General features: G+C 36.7%; 2 protein-coding genes across 2 annotated transcripts; one reads left to right on the forward strand and one right to left on the reverse strand.

Annotated features, from left to right (window-relative positions):
• The first annotated feature begins 1,195 nt into the window (after positions 1-1,195).
• Positions 1,196-8,017, forward strand: LOC132641239 (uncharacterized). Its single transcript, XM_060358153.1, has 16 exons — positions 1,196-1,386; positions 1,465-1,540; positions 2,884-3,009; positions 3,463-3,823; positions 3,915-4,010; positions 4,215-4,294; positions 4,712-4,787; positions 4,879-5,049; positions 5,752-5,856; positions 5,956-6,051; positions 6,140-6,232; positions 6,317-6,355; positions 6,453-6,494; positions 6,793-6,920; positions 7,037-7,163; positions 7,333-8,017. The coding sequence occupies exons 1-16, from the start codon at positions 1,311-1,313 to the stop codon at positions 7,486-7,488; spliced, it is 1,848 nt and encodes a 615-aa protein (XP_060214136.1). The 5' UTR covers positions 1,196-1,310; the 3' UTR covers positions 7,489-8,017.
• Positions 8,018-9,591: 1,574 nt separating this feature from the next.
• Positions 9,592-10,350, reverse strand: LOC132639672 (TLC domain-containing protein At5g14285-like). The gene has a single exon (XM_060356111.1). The coding sequence runs from the start codon at positions 10,348-10,350 to the stop codon at positions 9,592-9,594; it is 759 nt and encodes a 252-aa protein (XP_060212094.1).
• Positions 10,351-21,021: the final 10,671 nt, after the last annotated feature.

A 21,021-nucleotide genomic window follows, 5' to 3' on the forward strand; every position in this document is an offset into this window, starting at 1 on the left:
AGAGAACGATGGCTTACAAGTCTTTGAATAATCCTAGCACTCCGTTCTCAGCTAATAAAACGTCTATATATAGGCTAGGGTAAAAACAAAAAATAAGTAAACCAAATCCTAGTCGAACCGGGACAGCTTGCGCAGAACCCCGCTTTCCTTCCGCATCGCGGAAGGATTGCGCAAAGTACTGAGGCCTCTCGCTTTCCTTCCGCATCGCGGAAGGATCGCTTGATGGTATTGCCTGGCTGGTCTTGTCCGCTTTCTTCACGCGATGCGGAAGAAAAGCGGACCCTTGAGTCGAATTATTTTCCTTTTAGTTCGTCCTTTGTGGGTCACCTCATCTACTCGTCATATGTTCCAAAATCAATCACTTTAAGCACAATTTTCCATCGTTTGTCATCATCGTACCTATACACATGAAATATAACGACATAAGTTCAAATACGACGATTGCAATCATGAATTAAGCGATAAAAATCATAAGAGTAGGATGTAAAATGACACAAAACATGATATTCGTGCCAAATATCAGAGGATCATCGGATATATCATTTTTTCCGACTATAAAAAAGAAAAAGATGATGAAAATGGGTCGGGGCGGGTTAAACGAGTGAGTTTCTAAATCAATCGATATTTAAAATTGCGGGTGGGTCATTTGATTATGAGCTTGACACGTGTTCCTCTGTTAAAGATAAGGGCAAATTTCTATCAAATTATAATGAAAGAGATATATTTGGATCGAAAGTATATCGGAGGGCTATATTTGGATAAAAAATATAACGAGGGTCATATTTAAACTATTTTTGATGGTACATGGTTACATTTGACCCTTTTCCGTTTGATAAGTTGGTTAGATTTCATTTGAAGAAGGAAAAACAAGAAAAGAAATATATGAGCATTTCTCTCTATAATAAATTAACAATGTGTAGAAGTGGAGGGAGCCCTTTATTTTGAGCTTGAGACGTGTTCCTTCATTAAAATAAAGGGTAAATTTGTGCCAAACTATAATGAAAGAGGTATATTTTGATCGAAAGTATAACGGGATGAGTTTATTTGGACCGAAAATATAACAAGGATATATTTTAAATTTTAAATTTTAAACCATTTCTGGTAGTACATGGGTATACATTTGACTTTAATAACTTGGTTAGATTTCATTTGAGAAAGAATTACAGAAAGAAATATATGGGCCTTTCTTTCTATAAATTAACAAACTATAGAAGTGGAGGGAATATTTTCCCGCCATTTTCCTCTCAGCTAAAGTTGTTCTCTTCTTTGCAACAGAGAAAAAAAAAACCCTAACCCTAACCCTAACTGCCATGGAAGAGCAAATCAAAGCTGAATTCCTTAAAAATGGCTTCAGTTTCGATGATGAAACTGAAATTCTCAACAAATGTAAGTATAAAATTGATTCTTTTTTTCTCTTTTCTTATCGCAGTGTACATGAAATTAACGCGTATTTGTGTTTTTTAGATCTTACTTTCTGTATTCAATACAATAAAAGCCCTTCCGATCTTGTTTCTAGCTGGGAATGTTACTCTCTCAACAGGTCAGACTTTACACCTTTTGTAATTTTAGTGAAAGAAAATTCTATTTAATTTTTAATTTTGTGTCAATTTCAGTTATTCTTGCTATTTAAGTGATAAACTAGAAGAAAAAGAAAAATCAGTGCTTATATTTGTTGTGAAGAATTTACTTTATAGGGTAGATCCAGAAATGTGTTGTTAGTGGGGGTTTGGATTTCTAACTGGCTTCTTAATTAAGGGTGTCTTTGGTATGAAAGGAAAATGTTTTCCTGGAAGACAAGTGGATTTTTTACTTATTTTCTAGTATTTGGTACGTAAGCAAAAAGATAGTATCCCGAGAGTATTTATATGTAATCTAGCAGAACACTGTAAGGGTGGATGGGGCAGGGAGTAGAGCCTTGGGGTGGGGTGGGGGGTTTGGAGGTGTTGGGTGGGTGGGGAGGAGACAAATGAACTTGAAATGTCACTTATGGAACTTGTTTTCCCTACTTCCATTAAGGAAGTCATTTTCTGAGAGAAAATGTTTTCCAAGAATTTTGATCAATCAAACCATGGGAAAATTGGAAAATGTTTTCCTCCATACCAAACACACCCTAAGTACGCCTTATTGAAGCATGGGGCAGCCCGGTGCACAAAGCATCCCCGCTAGTAGGGTCCGGGGAAGGGCCTTACTGAAGCATGATTAGATAAAAAAGACTTAACCTTAAACGAGTTCAGATGTCCTTTTTGTTGTGCTAAGGAGGAGAGAGCTGAGTTATTTAAGCTTAATATGTGGTATCTTATTAGTGAATGAAGACTCTTACTTGAGTTGCTGTGAAAAACTTGAAGATTTAAGTGGATGTAAAATTCAAAGAACCACTTCTCTTTAGGTATGAGGATTAGATATTCAAATTGCTTAGACGCTTTGGGCTTCCACTTTTCCAGCTTCTCAAGCTAATTAGATAGAACAAAGTAAAATTCCATACATGTGTTCATTAGAGAAACGATATTGAAGCTTATTTGATTAGATCAGATGCTGCTAAAATTAAAGACTCCATGTTCTTGTCATTTAGTAGGTGACAGGGTTCAAGTACTTAGGGCTACGGATATGACCTTTATCCGGAAATAAAAACTCTTTTGTTAAGTTGGTTGGCGGAAATGTTGAAGAAAAGAAAACGAAATAGAAAAACACTTATACAATAGCGCAATGAATGGATAGTCAAATAATTCGAATCACTGGATTTTCTTTCTGTTTTTCTAGATATACCTAAAATTTGACTCTTTGATGTTATTTTCACCTTTGGATACAAACTGATGTGGCGTTAAAATTTTACTCCTCTGATTGAAATATAAACCTGAAGTTCCACTTGATGACCATTTCTTTCAGGGGGCTGGAATCGAAGGTGCAGATTTCACATATGGGTGCATTTCTACAGCAATTACAGAATGAACGAAGAGAAGAGATTGTTAAAAAGGAACCTGGTTTACATTTCTACTCCAGTGATATTTCTATGTGAGTGTACCCCACCCTTTCTGAGTTTATTTCTCATTGTTGATTTTAGTATGCTTGTACCTCCCCTTTCGTCTCAACTTGGATGACTTATAATGATGTATTGACTTTCTGGCCAATGTGCAGTAGGCCTTTTTAGGACCACGGGCCAAATATATCTCGTTGTGTGGTTTCAGTAAAATCTTTTCATATTTTATATCTCTTGTGCCTGTGATTCTGGAAATCTCTATTTGGGAAATACTTTTGCTCATATTAACTGTTAACATGTATATCTGCACATTATCCACCTTTCTTTGAACTCTATCTGTCCTCTTGTTAATTTTGTGAAGTGGGAAACAAAAGTAAAATTTCTCTACTTCATTAACTAACCTACAAACAAAGGCGAATTTAGATATTTGCTCTAGGCTACTGAAATATGTGACTTTTCAATGCTTAATGCTGAATATATCAATGCAGGATATTGAATGATGAATACGAGAACACAAAGGAAATCATTTTTGGTACCCCAACAGATAAACGAAAGACATCACAGTCAGAAACAACTGTTTCAACACAAAAAACTAATGGGAGCATTTCCACCTCCAGAAAGCATTTAGAAACAATTACACCCTTTGGACAAAGAAAGAGCAAATTTGTGGTGCAGTTTTCTCTCAATGAGAAGGCCAATGGAGAAATTATGAAAATAGACCATGATGAGGAGAACCCCAATGATGACATCATAAAGAGAGTCCAACCAATCAAAAGATGTTCCTTGGAAATCATTAGCTCTCAACCTGAGCCAGGGTGCAAGTTCATGTATGACAGGATGGAAAATAAGGTATTTCTTAGTTCTTATCATGTTACAGTTGTAGAATCCCCAGGTTTTCCATTATGAACTACGAAGTCCTTACTGGTTTTTGTTTTGTCAGTTTAACTTTCTTGAAAGCCGAATAAAAGATTATGCAACTGCACTTGTAACCTCTGGACTGCATGAGGAACCAACTGATCCTACTGTTGCTTCACAGGTGACATCTTTGCTTCTGAAGTATGAAATTCCTACTTCAAATATTTGCTCTGGTGTTCTGCTGTTTTTGCACCATAATGCAATCGCAAATTTTAAGTATCAAAAGTCAGGGACTTAAGTGCATTGTACTATGTCTAGTGCTTTTCCAAATATTATCTTGGTGAAGGGACATATTTTAACTCTTTTATGGATCCTGTTGTTTCAGAGATCCGTATTTGCTGTTGGTATGATTTGTTGCGAGGAAGAAGGGCGTTTGAAGGAAAAGCCTATTTTACTGCAAAGCAGGTACGGAACTGCTATGTGGATATATAATTAGCCTTTCTCTTCCCGCGTGAAATCAGCTCTTTATTTTGGAGAGATTTGGTCTCAATGTTTTTCCACAGTTTACAGATTGTCCACCCTGGTTGAATTTATCACCAATTCACTTCTTAATCATTCAATATGTAGAAAATTCCACTCCCTTCTATTGCTCTCGATCAAGTCAGTCAACAGTGGTTGAAATATGACAGTTACATCATATTCTTAGAAGCTTATTTGGTATATTGCCATTGCTATCTTGACTAGCATTGACATTGAATAATTATTTGCATTGATAGATGTCAGAAGAACCTGTAGAATTTCCATCTATTTATGTAAATTTGTCTTTCCATGGATATGCTGCTCGCTATGATTGACGATATCTAGTTGCTTTATTGCTGACAGCGTTGAGCATTCTGGAGGTCAACGTGTGCGCCTTGACTTGCAAAACTTGGACCACTTTTCTGTTTTCCCTGGGCAGGTATTGACGTACTGTAAACAGAGTGCATTGCATTATTTTATTAGTACTTCAAAATGTTGAACAAAGAATGAACCTAAATATTTATACTCAGGTGGTTGGTGTTGAAGGGCATAACCCAAGTGGCCATTGTCTAGTTGCATCAAAAATTGTTGATCGGATTCCTTTGTCGGCTTCTTCCACGGAAAATCTCCCGCCTACTAAGAAACAAGCAATGGATCTTCAGTCAAGCAATGCTTCACTTGCTATGCCAGAGCTATCATTGGTGGGTAAGCTTGTATTCCATATAACTATATAAGTCTACACCAAATTAAAAAATATGAGTGAGTGAGATACGTTTATTTTGGTTAGTAAATGGTTGAAATCTATTTATGAAATGACTGTTGTACTAAGAAGTATCCTTGGATTTGGGTGTCGTCTCCCCATGCCTGCCTTTCTCATTTTGAGAAACTTAAGGATACTGACACCTCATTTCAATTCTGTTTGCCTTTTAGCCTGCCTTTTGGCAACAAATAATGTTGGAGTGCATTTCGGAGATAATTGTCGCCTTACTAGTGGCAGCAACCCATGCAGGCTTGTTAAACCTCCGAGTTGAAGAACTCTGATAGCCTTTTACAAGAATTGATTTAAAGGGGGAATACTTGGCATATTTTATTATGTATGTCATATGATGAATATTACCCCTTCCATAAGGGGGTTTTGGTTTGCAGATTTTGCTGCTCTTACTATCAATTTATTTTTGTGTGGGTGTGCTTGTTTGTCCCCTTCAGTTCTTTTTTTCTTTTATTTTCTTGAGCTTAATTAGAAGCTCTGACTACATTGTAGATGAAGAAAAGGACTGCAACCTTTGGTTCCACCTTTGGATATGTGACCAATCTCTTTTCTGCAACAGATGATTATATCATCCATTCTCTCTAAAAAAAATTCTTCCTTTTTTGGTGTCTTAACATTTTACGTTCTTGTTCAGCTTATAGCTGCGGGTCCTTTTACAACAGTTGATAACTTATTCTTTGAACCTCTGGCTGAGCTTCTATCGTACGCGCGGCGCAAGCAGCCTCAATTGATCATACTGGTAATGGTGTTACAGCTCTCATGCCGAAGTTGTCTCATATACCTCCTTTTATTAACTGATATGGAAGTTTCATTTTAACTTTGTAAATTCTCTTGACAGCTAGGACCATTTATGGATTCAGATCATCCCGAGATCAAGAAAGGAACTGTAAATAGGACATTTGATGAAATCTTTCAGGATGAAATTCTTGCAAGGGTATCTGCCTATAGAATTTCTTTCCCTTTTTGAATTAAGTTCTGGCTTTAGATGTTTATTTAGTTTCCTTGCATTGGCTGGTTTTCAGTTGAGAGATTATGTAGAGTATATGGGTTCTGCTGCTCATGTGATTCTTGTTCCATCTGTACGAGATGCTAACCATGACTTCGTTTACCCTCAGGTGAATATCTCCATCATCTTAGTCATCTTGTTTGGTGTTACATCTAAACTGCAAATATTGAAATATCTTTTTTGTTGCTTACAGCCAGCCTTTGACATTCAGTCACCCGATCTTGAACATCAGGTATGCACTGTACTGCCACGCATCAAGTTGTTCTGTAGAGAAGAAAAATTTGTCTGGTGATCATGTATCATTACTAACAAGAATTTTCTGTCACCAGATAAATAGCATTACAAATCCTGGAATATTCTGTGCGAACGAGGTAGGAGCTGATGATATTTCCAACAACTGTATTCCCTGTGTTTTCTTAACTTTTAGTACATGCTTTTCTTCTCGCATTCAAGATGCAAGCTCGATTTATATTCTCATTGATTAAGCTGAACATCTTGGAATAGCTTTCTGTCAATGCTGTACAAATTGAATTCAGGATGACGTGAAAATAAATTTGGAGTATACATCAATACTAAATATCTTAGTAAGCAGTTGTGAGAGACATCTCGCCCCAAGTGGAAGGGGATTTCTCCATGCTATTCCAGTTCTTGATGTTATGTTATATTCAGGTGAAAGTGGCTTGCTGTACGGTTGATGTTCTTAAACAGCTCAGTGCAGAGGAGATTTCACGAAATCCACAAGGGGGATCCAAGCACCGAATGACAACTCTTGCGAATCATATCTTAAACCAGCGCAGGCATGTTTCATGGGACACCATTTGCAATCCCTCTTGTTTATGCAGAACTCAGCTAACCTAATATTTTCTTTTCTTTTTTTCTTTTTTTGGTCTTTTTTGCAAACTAAATGCAACAGCTTCTATCCTCTATATCCACCAGCTGAAAGCGTACCCATTGATTTCTCTCTAGCTCCAGAAGCTCTTCAGATGTCAACAGTCCCAGATATACTTATTTTGCCCTCAGATCTGGCTCACTTTGTCAGGGTAATATGAGCTGCTGATTTTCAAACAAAACTTTGTTTCTATCATTTCAACCAGATCGAACTAAAGCAGCTAACTATGTCGAATAGACATGCTTGCGCTTGAACGTGAAGATATACACAATCAATTTCTTAGATCCCTTTCTGAATTTCTTAATTTCATCTGCCCACAGGTGATCTCCCTTGGGGAAAGAAGTGAAGGAGAAGAAGTAAAGTGCATATGTGTGAATCCTGGACGACTTTCAAGGGGTGAAGGAGGAGGTTTCTTTGTGGAGCTTAACTACCATGGAAGCTGTGATTTATCAAATGCTTCTGTTATTCGTATATAACATTGAGATGCAAATCTTCCTGCAGTTCATGTATTCAGCAGTTGCAAAGATTGTGGAAACCCATGAACTAAATGACAGCAACGACTATGAAGAACTGGGGCACACTGCACTTGTTGAAGGCTTGTCATGGATACACAATCAAGAAACAGGTTACTAGTCATGCTTATAGCTCCATCTATCCACTTGGTGATCAAACTTCTCCTTGTTAATATTAAGGAAGTCATTGTTCTGTCTAGCTGGTTATAGCATCTTAGGAGACCTAGAAAGTTCAGCTGCATTCTGTGGTCACTATATAGAAAGTTTATTGTTCTTTCTAGCTCATTATAGTATCTCAGTTTACCAGAGAAGTTGTAGGTAAAACTACTGTCACTGCCTATTACTTGAGGTAATTATCTTCAGGAAGGATCCTTTTCTATATGACGAAATGCAATTTTGCAAAGGTCGTCTAACATGAGATGCTGGAGAAGATAATTAACTTCTCCGTTCAAAGTGGCCTGCCAGCCCTATATAAGATTCCTTACTGCAATAACTGTAAAATAGTTGAGCGTTTGTTTTTTTGATTTTTTCTAAGCCTTCAGTTTGCAAGCCCAGTCTTCTTTTTTTTGCAGTTTTTGGGAAGTGAGTACTTTTATGAAAAAATGTCTTAAGCTCTGTTCTTTTGCAAAAATAAAATAAAATAGAGTTTGAAATATGTGGAAAACTGATTTTTTCCAAGTACTCAAACTTTAATTTTGGAAAACTTCAAACAAATGCCACCAGATTTTGTTCAATTCACAAGTAAAACCAGTCTATCAATCAATTTCATCTCTTCGGCAGTATGCTAAAGATATGAATGATCCAGATGAGGGAATATGCCATTAGTTTTCATGTTCACTTCATCTTATATTAACGTGTTTAATTTAACATGCTAAGATAGCGCCAAAAATTCAAATTGACACCTATGGTTTTGACCCAACCATGTTATTGCAAGAAGGCTTCGAGTGTTGTTAAGTGGTGGGTGCGCCTTCAGCTGGGGTGGTTTGATTGACTTAAGTGGTCCAAAAACTCAATAGGAACAACACTTAGTTGAGGTGTCAATATGCGGCTCCCTAAACTTGTTTCTTTTTTTCATTTTGGCACCTCAACTAAGTGTTGTCCCCATTGAATCCCTGAACTTGGTCTCAAGTGTGTCTATAAAAAATAATCCGACTTACATAGCATATATGGTGAAGAACCACCTCTTAAACCAATCAAATAACAAAATTGGAAAATGAGAAATCAAAATTGAAAACTAAAACTGGAAAATAGAAACTGAAAACTAAAACTGGAAAATAAGAAATCAAAACTGGAACCTAAAACTGAAAATAAAAAGTTAAAACTGAAAAATAAGTAACCAAAACTGAAAAATAAAAATTGCAAACTAAAACTGGAAAATCAAAAACTGAAAAATAAGAAATCAAAAATCTAAAAACTAAAAACCAAAACTGAATCCAAAACTGAAAATAAAAAACCCAAATATGGAAAATCAAAAACCAAAACTGGAAAATAAGAAATCAAAATTGAAAACTAAAACTAAAAATAAAAATTGAAAACTAAAACTGGAAAATAAGAAATCAAAACTGGAGTGGTTTAAGTGGTGGTTCTTCACCATATAGGCTATGTAAGTCGGATTGTGTTTGATAGACACACTTGAGACCAAGTTCAGGAGTTCAATAGGAACAACACAAGATGTCAAAATAAAAAAATAAAAAATGACAAGTTTAGGGGGGCGCATATGCCTTAGCCTTGCAAGAACTACAAGTAAACTATATTAAAACCACCCCCGACGAAAGGATACGGACTAAAAGAAATGACACTAGAAATTGCTTGCCTTTTGGTTTTTTTCATGTTTTATTTTATAGACATCGAAGATCTTGAACAGTCCACTTTTATATGTATTTAAATTAAATAAAAAAAGCCAGAAACTAAAGGGCTATGAAGAAAATATAAAAAAGTCACTTAAACGAACAAATATAATTTACACAAGTGAATAAGATGATAAGTTTAGCCTCCATTATAACTGCAGACAAGGTCAACTTCCAAACTTCAACCCAATCATAGAATCTGAACCCAACAACTTCTGTATCAATTACATTTCTTCAACTGCTTCTTCGGTCTTTCTCTAAAGAAGTCTACCCAAAGACTCACGACCCACAAAATACTAACCAAAATGGCACTTACAATCACAATCATCCAAGAAATCCACATAGGTCTAGAAATCACACCATCTGCTTTTCCACTTGCAAAAGCCAATCCCATCTTGTAAACAAACAAGGGTCCAAGAATCCCCCTAACCAAACTATAGAACAAATAAAAGATTGGTGACAGTTTTTCATATAATTTAGCAGCCACAGGCGTATCGATTTTTCGATATCTAGAAAGACTCCATGTGTTCTGGCAAGGACTTGTGATCTCAGCTATAACAAGAAGGCCAATAAGGGTGGCTGCACCATGATGAACGACGAACCGACAAGTTAAAAAGACATAAAGGGTAGCCAAATGATGAGCAATGAATAGAACATCACTTGGATAAAAGACAAAGTAATGTAAAAGGTCAGCTAAGAAGTAAGCAATGCTGTATTCAAGTATCGTTTCTTGAAGTGGTGAGTTTTGGGTGGAAAAATCAAGATTTTGGAATGAAGTTTGGGAATTTTGTAACATTGAGTATATGGATAAGATTACTGCAGGTGTACCATGTGCTAAAGACATTACACAACTTGAAGCATCAGACCTCACTTTTTCATTCCAATCTTTAAAGATGTAAAAGTATCCAAAGAGATAAATCACAAAGAAAAAAAGACTGAATCCAAGAAGGTTTGGTTCCAAGATTGTCAAAGTTTCCATCAGGATATCAAAAAAAAGATTGAACTTTTATGCAGAAAAGGAACAAGGTAGGAAAGAATTATATAACAAAGAAAAGATGAAAGGATACAGTATTTAACTTTTCTTGGAATAAAAATTTCCAGCTAGAGAGAATCTAACAAGCCACAGATGTTTATTTGTATGTGGTGTTCTTTAAATTATTGGGAGAGGAAAAAGAAAGGGAAAGACTTGGTGACTTCCTGATGAGAATCTATTTTTTTTTCAATTTAGACAAGATCAACAGTTTTACCAATAGGATTTAGGTACCAAAATGTCAATTCTTGGTAATGTGAGGTATGTAAACAATAAATCCCCTCCTAAAAAAAGAAACTTCTCTCTTTTGTCCTAACAGCCAATGCCCACACGTTATACTTTATGCTGAGAGAATATTCCAACACAGGTTTAATAACCCAAAATAAACTACTAAGTATTGTTTAATTTTCACTATGTATAAATTTCGCACCATCAAGTTAAGTTGACATATAGAGCCCGTTTGGATTGGCTTATAAGCTGTTTTCAGCTTTATTGAGTGTTTGACTGGCCAACTTAAAGTCATTTTGTGCTTAAAATAAGCTTAAAAAAATAATTGGGTCCATTTGACTTAGCTTATCTAAAGCAGCTTATAAGCTGAAAACAGCTTATAAGCCAAAAAAAATAAGTTAGACTACCCAACTTATTTTTTTAGCTTATAAGCTGTTTGCAGCTTATAGACATAAGCCCATCCAAACATGCTAATAATAATAACTCTTCAAAATAATTCTAGCATGGTGATCTTGAAAATAAAGTAATAACATGCTATAATCAATTTTAATTGCATTGATAGTGTAAGAATTTTTTATACACGTAGCGTATACAACTTAAATAACAAAAGAAAAAACAAAAGGGGGGTGGGGGGTGGAGGGGGGGGGGGGGTAAAGTTTTGTAGAAATTTCTTTATTTGCTTAAAAAGCGAGAAGAAAAAACACTTTACTTTAGAAAAAGTACATCCCCACGTAGAGTACTATCTATATGTTGTTTCACTATCTTTCAATCTCTTAATGCTACTTGATATTTTTATTCAATATCAATCCATTTGTCACATATCTCTAATGGTCGTTTATGTATTCCTCTTCTTCTTCTTGAGGAGTGAGGACTCCAGCTAGGTGAGCTCCCCAAATCAAAATTAGTGCCAAATCGAAAAACTTTATTATGTATCTCACACAACTGACATTATTGTGTGAGACAAAAAGAAACTTCACACAACTAAAATCATTTGTGTGAGACACATAATAAAAAATTTCAATTCTCATGGAAGAAAAAAGCAGGAGAAAAGAAGGTTGTTTGTATCAGGTAAATAGTAGTATAATATTTTGTTGTAAAATGACACTTAAACTAAGAGTCTGCAACTTAAATGATCCAAAAAGTGGGTTCGGATACCAAAATAACCCGGTAAAAAAAGAGAGTAACCAAACTACCCTTTGCGCACTAAATTTGTGCGCAATAGGGGTTTAATAAAAACCCTCCCAGCTTCATTTTTCCAAGTTACTCTTCTTCATCTCCTTCATTTTCACTCTTTCAACATACTTTGGCCCCCCAGAAACATGTCTCAAAGCTCTAAAACGTCAAACTTTACTATAAAACCCGATGTTTGTGAATGTGGTCATTATTGTAAGCTAAGAACATCAAGGACCTAAGATAATCCGGGGCGTCATTTTTGGTGTTGTAAAGTGCCCGAAGTAAGTGTTTTTACAAATTTTTAGGGTTTAATTTTTTTTTTCACATTATCTACATATTTTACTTTAAAAAACTAATGATAGTTTCTAAGTCACTCTCTTCGCTCTTCAATTTGAAATTAAACCCTAATCCCTAGATATTGCAATGGCCAAGGCGGCCGGTGGCTGGTCTGCCAATTACCAATCCTACTTCAATCAACACTAGTAACAATCCTACACTCAATTATATTAATGCTCTTCAACCAACGATACAATAAGAAGAAGAACTGAACGTTAAATCTATTACGTATTTGCATGGAGAATCGACCATTACGTGGACAAAGAAGGAGTTTGAAGCATTCATAAAGCGCCAAAAGTTGAAATACGTTGTGATTGCTAAGTTTTCATATGGGAGACCAGATATGCACGAATTGAAAAAGACTATTCCCATTCAATTAGAGATTAAAGGCCCATGTGAAATTGTTTTTTTAGAAGAGAGGCGCATTTTAATTCGATTATCATTACTGGAAGATTATGCTGCTCTGACATCAAGTGCATGGGAATTACAATTCAGGGGCAGAATATATCCATTACGGTGTTTAGTTTGGGATCCTTGGTTTAATCCTGAGAAGGAAACCACGATCTCAGTAGCATGGATATCATTTCCTGGTTTGCCCACAAACCTCTTTGACAAGGAATCTATGTTCTCGATGGCACATCCTATGGGAATTCCTTTGGTTATTGACAAAGCAACAACTAACCGGACGAGGCCAAGTTGTGCTCGTGTCAAAGTGCAAGTGGACCTACTTAGAGAAATGCCAAAGAGAATCCATATTAGTTGTGTGGATGAGGAGAGTGGGGAGATACAGTCCAAATGGCAAACAATACAATATGACTATCTACCTAAATATTGCACAAACTGTAAATTACAGTGGCATGATTTACAAGGTTGTTGGGTGATGATCCTGAATTTAGGCCCAAGAAAGAGGAACCAAAGCAAGAGGAAGCTGTAATACCTGAAAAGCCAAAGAACAATCAAGATAAGGAGCAGAACAAGAAGGAAAAAGTGCAGAATAAATAGGAGACTGTGAAGGGCAAGGAAGAAGGGAAAAAACAGAATAATAACAAAGTGCATCAATTTAAAGGAAAATGTGCAAATTATTATGGCAACAATGTGAACAAGGAATGGAATGTGGTGACAAACAAGAGGAAGAAAAACAACAATGCTGAGGAGAGGCAAAGAACTGATGGGGAGAAAGGTATGGAAAAAAGAAAAGAATTAGAACAAAGGAACCATTTTCAAGAATTACAAATGTAGAGGATTTAGACAATGAAGAGAAGTTAGAAGAAATACAGAACACTCGGGAAAAGGGCAAGGAGGGTGCAGAATCCTCAAAACATTGGGTTGAGAATTCATTTGGAAAACAACAAGTCAAAAGAAGTGGGACCAAGGTTAAACAACATGAGCAGCAGCCAGACAAGGAGAATGAAAGCAAGGTTATTATGCAAGTACAAGGGGAGAAGGTCACAACAACAGGGGGACAACCTAATGAAAAAGGTAATGAGGATAAGATTGTTATCTCTGATAACAATAATAATGATATCAGAATCAGTGATAGTAACCTGCGAGATGAGAATAGCATTCATACTGAGGAGAGCAAAGACATGGAATCAGAGAGTGTAAATAATGTAGACATTTACAGTATTCATAAACCAGCCGATGAGACACCACTGGAGGAAAAGCCACCAGATAAACCGGGTGATCAGGTAGAGACAGATGCAGATTCAAACAGGGGTGGAAAGTCAACTAAGTGTATGAATACAGTTGATGATCGACAAGCTATGAAACAGACAGAAACACATGTACAATCAGCAAAGAAACCACAATCCCAGGACAAGGAGAAACAGGAGATAAGTGAAGCACATAACAATACCAGGGATATGGGACAAATAAATGCTAATCTGGAGATGCAAGCGAAGGAGATGGGACTGGTGGAAGATACTCTTGATTCACAGGCAATGGATATGAATGAGTGCAGATTTTTAAACTTCAAATTGATATTGGGGATGATGATGATGATGATGATGATGATGATGTAGAGCAAAGTTCACACCTGTAGTATGAAGACATTTCAGGCAATACAGGAGATATCTCACCTAAGCACACAGCAAGGGCAAGGAAAGAAAACAGACACACAAAAAGCACCAGAGATAAGAGTGTTCCTCCTAAAATATCAGGGAGGGGTACATATAAAGTTAGCTATTGCCAAATCGTCTCATCAATGAATCACTCATTGATATAGAATATATGGTCTGTAAATACTCAACAGGCCTTTGAGAGAGTAGTCATGATGAACAGGCAAAAACAATTCAATTTTGTAGCATTAATGGAACCTTTTCAGCATAGCAGACACATTGACATGTATAAACAATGGTTAGGAATGGGAACAACTTGGCATAATACCAATGGGAAGATCTGGGTGTTTGTAAAAGAATATTTTCAGGCAGATGTAATTTTGGATATTGATCAAGTATTAACTTTGCAACTGACCCAAATAGAAGGACCTCATGAGATCACTGTTTCATTGATCTATGCTAGTACAGACAGAGCTACTAGAATAGAACTATGGGATGCTTTATATGACCTGTCTACTCAAATTCATAATCTTTGGCTAGTGGGAGGTGATTTTAATGTGATTCTTGATGAGGCTGAGAAATTTGGTGGTTTGCCAGTGTCGTTTGTGGAGACTGAAGACTTCTTACATTGCTTGAATATATGTTTACTATCAGATCTCAATTTCAGTGGTAGTATTTATACTTGGTGGAATGGAAAATCAGATGAGGCATGTATTTTCAAAAGGTTAGATAGATGCCTAGGAAATCAGGCCCTTGTGAACAAATTTCCCAACATGGAAGTTGAACATCTGATTAAACAAGGATCTGACCATGCCCCTCTACTGATTAATTACAAGGAAGACAACAGAAGCATTAAGAAATATTTCAGATTTCTTAATTTTTAGGTAGAGCATGATACTTTCTTGGATGTTGTAAAGCAGAACTGGGTAGGAAGCTTTGGTCCAGACCCATTTTACAAAGTGCATAATAAAATGAAGCAAGTCAGTAAAGCATTGGCTAAGTGGAGCAGAGACACATATGGTGATATTTTCAAACAAATTGCAACATTAGAGGAGGTGGTTAAAGTGCATGAGATGGAATTTGAACAAAATCCCTCTATTTCAAATAGGAAGAAATTACAAAAAGTCCAGGCGGAGCTAATAAGGTTTTATGCAGTAGAAGAGAAATTCTGGAAACAGAAAGCAGGGATGCAGTGGTTCAAAGATGGAGCTAGGAATACTAAATTTTTTCATGCTCATGTAACTGGAAAAAGAAAGAAGTTACAAATAAGGAAGATCCAGGATGCTAATGGGAACTGACTTGAGCAGGAAGAAGACATCATTCGGGAAGCAATCAGATTTTACAAGGACCAATTTTCTAAGGATCATATTCCAACAGATTTTGATATCCTGAAACATATACCTCAGATGGTCACTGCAGAGCAAAATCAGTTGATTCATGAAATTCCAGAAGCAAAAGAGGTGAAAGGAGAAATTTTTGGGCTAAATGCATATAGTGCATGAGGCCCAGATGGTTTCACGGGGAAGTTCAATATGCCTGGGAAATAATTGCTGAAGATATGGTGCAGATGGTACAGGATTTTTTCTGTGGACATAATCTACCTAGATACATTACTTGCACTAATCTAGTTTTAATACCTAAGAAAAAGGAGATTATGACATTCTCAGACTTGAGGCCTATAAGTCTAAGCAACTTTACAAGTAAGATCTTATCAAGAATCATCCATGACATACTTGTTCACTTACTTCCAACTTTGATTTCACCTCAACAAGCTGGCTTTGTGAAAGGTAGAAGCATAGTGGAGAATATTCTACTGGTACAAGAAATTGTGCATGATATTAGAATCAGGGGAAAACCAGCTAATGTAGTTGTTAAATTGGACATGACCAAGGCTTATGACAGAGTTTCCTGGCTATTTCTAACTAAAGGCTGAGGCAAATGGGTTTTGGAGAAATGTTGATTGATGTGGTGTTCAGAATTAGCTCTAATAACTGATATTCTGTTCTTATTAACGGACAGGGTTCTTTAAATCTACAAGGAGGGTGAAGCAGGGAGATCCCTTATCACCAACCTGATTTATCTTAGCTGCTGAGTGCATGTCAAGAGCTTTAAATGCCCTCCATGAAGACGGAAATTTTAAGGGATTTGGAATGCCAAAATGGAGCCCCTACACCAATCATCTTGCGTATGTAGATGATACTATCATATTTGCTTCTGCGGATGATTATTCTTTGAAGAAGGTGATGGAGACTCTAACTAAATATGAAGAGACCAGTGGACAGAGGATTAACAAGTCAAAAAGTGCAGTGTATATGCATGAGAAAGCATCAGAGGTGGCGGTGACATTGGTGAATAATGTTACAAGGATTCCAAGGAAAGAATTCCCTTTCACATACTTAGGGGTGCCAATTTACTATAGCAGAAGAAAGCTTGAGCATTATAAAGAGATTTCTAACAAGGTAAGTAATAGGTTGTTCTCATGGACTGGGAAATTGCTTTCTATTGGAGGCAGAATCACTTTGATAAAGTATGTCCTACAAAGTATGCATATTCATCTCTTGTTAGCTTGTGACCTACCTGTTGGGGTCCTAGCTAATTTGCACAGGATGTTTGCAAAATTCTTTTGGAGCAACTCTGTAGGAAATTCCAGTAAGCACTGGACTTCTTGGACAGTGTTGTGTCATCCATATGGAGAAGGAGGTCTAGGGTTTAGGAGCCTACAAGATGTATCAAAGGCCCTTTTTGCTAAGCTCTGGTGGAAGTTTAGAACAAAGCAATCCATTTGGAGAATGTATTTGAGCAATAAGTACTTGAAAAAGGATCATGCTATTCTAGTAGGATGAAAGAGAGACACCTATGTTTGGAAGAAGATGATACAGACAAGAGATCTGGTGGTGCATGAGATTTGGTGGCAACAAAAGCAGGGGAATTCTCACTTCTGGCTAGATAACTGGACTGGATTAAGTGCTTTATATCATGCTACTAGTACTAATTTTGCTTGTGATAGAACAGTTGTGCAAGTTCATGAGGCAGTAGATGCTGGGGGATGGAATGAAGATATGCTAAGTGATTTGCTTTCTAATGAAATTGTGGAACATATCCTAAACACAGTTACACCTCCAGTTAGTCAAGATGTAGGAGATAAACCTTTCTAGAAGTTAGACGCTAGAGGCAAATTCATAGTTGGTTCTGTTTATCAACTTGTGAGACAGAGAAATGAGACTAGCCTCTTATATAATAACATGTGGATAAAAGGGCTTCCTATTAAAATTTCATTCTTCCAGTAGAGATTCTGGAAATTCAAGGTCCCTTTAGATGATGTGGTGAAGAAATGGGGAATTCAATTTCCTTCAAGATGTCATTGTTGCCAAGCCCCAGAGATTGAAAACTTTTCACATGTTTTCCTAAAATCACCAGCAGCTCAGTTCATATGGCAACAATTCAGTGGACTAGTAGGCCTAAATATACAAGGGTGACAACTTTCTCAGGTTATCAATCTCTGGTAGGAAGCCCCAGTGAACCCTCAGGTAAGGTATATTTTTAAAGCTATTCCACCAATCATTGTTTGAGAGTTATGGAAGAGAAGGAATGCTGTTAAACATGGGGGGAAATGTCTCACGCTAAGCTTATGTACCAGATCATGCATACTATTATTCAATTCATGAAGGTAAGAAGAAGTAACTTCAGGTATGCACCATATAGATGGAATGATCTGGTACCAGTGTTACAAGATTATACTCCGAAAGTTAAGATCAAGCAGGTAATGTGGAAGTTCCCTGAGGAAGGATGGATTAAATGCAATACAGATGGGGCCTCTAGGGGTAATCCAGGAAGAAGTTCTTGGGGTTTTTGTGTTAGAAATAGCTCAGGAGATCTTATACAGGCTCAAGCAGCGGAGATGAAGGATGTATATAGCACTAACACACAGGCTGAAGCCATGGCTATATTACAGGCTCTAAAATACTTGAGAGAGTCACAGGTAAACCAGGTTATTATAGAGACTGATTCTCTATTGTTGGAAAAGGTGATTCATAAAACCTAGGAGATACCTTGGCAAATAGTGACGCAAATAGAGGAGATTTGGGAACTTATGGGCTTTATGAGGGTTACAGTGGCTCATATTCTAAGGGAAGGAAACAAATTAGCAGATTACCTTGCAAATAAGGCTCTGGATCAGGGAAGACAGTGTTTTACCTCCTTTCACCAGATGGAAAAGGAGGGGAGGGGGCTGATTAACAATGACAAACTGCAATTGCCTTATTTGAGAAGAAGATCATGCAAATGAAGAATGACACTCGAAAGAAGTACCGGAATTTCTATGCCCAAATCCTATGGGAGGAGGGTATAAAGATTGTTTATACTAACTGTTTGCTTCATTTTGCAGGATTAATACACACCAGAGATGCACATGCACTAAACATCAATCAAGGAAACATGAAACAACTAACTCAACAAGGGAATGGAAAAAATCTTGTATCTTGCAACATATTCTTCTAACTAGTTATTGGTAGATGGGTGGTATTAGTGCCAACAGGTGCTCATCCCATCGAACAAAAACTAGAAGGAAGTAATAGGATGCAGAAGCAGAGGGACACACGAATGCATCACGCAAAATCAATGAACAAGCATCGGAAAGTAAAGGAAACCCATACTCATCAACTTACCAAACTGGGTACAAGCAATTTCAACAAACAATCAGGGATACTAGGATGAAAATAACAGCACATAAGAGAAAACGAAAAGCCAACCAAAATGGAGCTCAACACCACCTTTGACGACATCATGAAGATACATCAATTACACGGCAACAACAAAAGGAAACCATCTAGAGCAGTGGGTACATACCAGATGAAATACTCGATACAATCATTCTCTGGGTGATACAAATGCAAATCAAGATCCATAGCTTCAATAGCCGGCATAAAAGCTCACAAATACAGTTCCTAAATCGGAAGGGAGAGGACAAATTTCAGCTCAAGCTAACTCAACAAAGATTCAAATCTGTAAAACAAAATCAACCGGCTCAAAGAGGTGAAGCAAAAGAGGGAAAAGAAGATTCAACACATCATGAGCACCTTAGATTGCAGATGAGGATGAGCTATGGCAAAATCGATCTCCGATTCAGAAGTGAAGAAGAAGATCGATACATTTTCAACACTTTACCTTTATTTCTAGACTTTTCGCATTTGCTGCTTTGTTTCTTATTTTGTATAGACATTTGCTTTTGACTCTCTAATAAAATAGTTGGTGGGGACCAAAACCCACTAACCTTTTTTTTTTTTTTTAAAAAACTGATTTTCTTGTAATGTTTATAGGATATGGACGGTTGCAAACATTTTCGTTGGGAAGATAGCATTCCTGTTATATCCCGTATTTTTGAACGTCAGATTAATTGCTAAGGTGGGACCCACACATCGAGATTTTTTTGGGACATCTGAAAATTCATATGAATCACATATGAGAAGTTAAACACAACTCAAGAAGGACCCTTGGGCCAAATCAAAGTGGAAGTCCTCCAAACGAATATTTTAAGAAAACGTTTTCGGGTGATCTGACTTCAAGGGGAAAAAACGGTATTATATGTTTGGAATTTGGAAAAGTACCAAGAAATAGAAGTTGTATATAATTGAATTAGCTTTCCAACCATAGGTCGTGGGTCCCCAGGTGACGTCGGTACAAGGAGATATGGACGTTTTAAGGTCGAAAGTTCAGTGGGCTAGGCCCAACTCGGGACCAAACCGAGTTGGCCCAACAAAAAATCAAAAAAAATAAGTGGGCTAAGGTTTGGGCCTTGTTTGGCCGTCCATTTGGTGTGGGCTTAAGCCCACATCAAGGTTAATGAGTAAATAAAGAGATGACCAAGTCATCTTTTTCATCAAACTCTCTAGAATTTTCAAGAAAGTAAGAACAAGAAAAGAAGGAGAAAAACTTGAAGGCCATTTCGGCCAAGATCAAAAACCAACAAGAAAATTGATAAAAATTCTTCAAAAATCATTTTCTACCAAGTAAAGGGTGATTAACAAGGTGGAGTTGTTGTTGGAGCAAGAAAAATTCAAAATCATACAAGTTGTCAAGTTGTAGTCAAGTGAGAAGTTGAAGAAGAAAGGTGAGTTTTGATCTTGTTTTATGTGTTATATATGGTTTATATGTGTTGTAGTATGCTAAAATGGATGAAATTCATGAAGGAGAGAAATATAGTACATGGCCGTGTGTATGTATATATGTGTAGGAGTCATGCTTCAATTATTTTAATTAGTGTTTGGTTGTTATTGTTGTGAATGATATGTGGAAAATGGAAGTTGAATGAATTTTGAGAAGTTGTAGTGTGTATGTTGGTGTTGGCCGTGTGGTTATGGTGAAAAAATGGAAGAGAATGAGTCCATTTTATTTAGTATTTTGTTTGTTGTTATGTTGTGGACTCTATGTTGCTAATGAATGTCTAGGAACCTTAGTGAAGTTGAAGTAGGTGGAGGTTTGTTTTAGAAGTTGTGTAAATTGAATGTAATGTTCTTGCATGCATGGAAGGTAATGTGGTTAGTATGATGTTGTTGGAATATAGATTATGAGGTTGTTATTGTTTTCATTAAAGTTAGAAAGTTTTTGGAAGAAGTAGTAAGTTGATTGAATATGGAAGTTGTTAGTATTGTTGTTGTTGGAATTGTGGTTGATATTTTGGCCGGGTTTGAATTCCCGGGATTGTTGTTGATTGAAATTAGCCAAGTTGAACTTGGTGGGATGGAGTATTTATAGGGGAAGTGCTGCCGAAATTTCGGTAGCCAAATGTTTCCTTAAGATTCTAACTCTAAGTACCCTAATAAGAGTTTTG

Source organism: Lycium barbarum, chromosome 5, assembly GCF_019175385.1.
Source record: "Lycium barbarum isolate Lr01 chromosome 5, ASM1917538v2, whole genome shotgun sequence".
Lineage (NCBI taxonomy): Eukaryota > Viridiplantae > Streptophyta > Magnoliopsida > Solanales > Solanaceae > Lycium > Lycium barbarum.

Excerpts from the sequence above, each read along its gene's own strand:
- LOC132641239 (XM_060358153.1), top strand. The coding sequence starts at position 1,311 with ATGGAAGAGCAAATCAAAGCTGAATTCCTTAAAAATGGCTTCAGTTTC. Across the intron at positions 4,011-4,214 it reads ATCCTACTGTTGCTTCACAG|AGATCCGTATTTGCTGTTGG; the intron begins GTGACATCTTTG and ends CTGTTGTTTCAG. Across the intron at positions 5,050-5,751 it reads CTATGCCAGAGCTATCATTG|CTTATAGCTGCGGGTCCTTT; the intron begins GTGGGTAAGCTT and ends GTTCTTGTTCAG.
- LOC132639672 (XM_060356111.1), bottom strand. The coding sequence starts at position 10,350 with ATGGAAACTTTGACAATCTTGGAACCAAACCTTCTTGGATTCAGTCTT.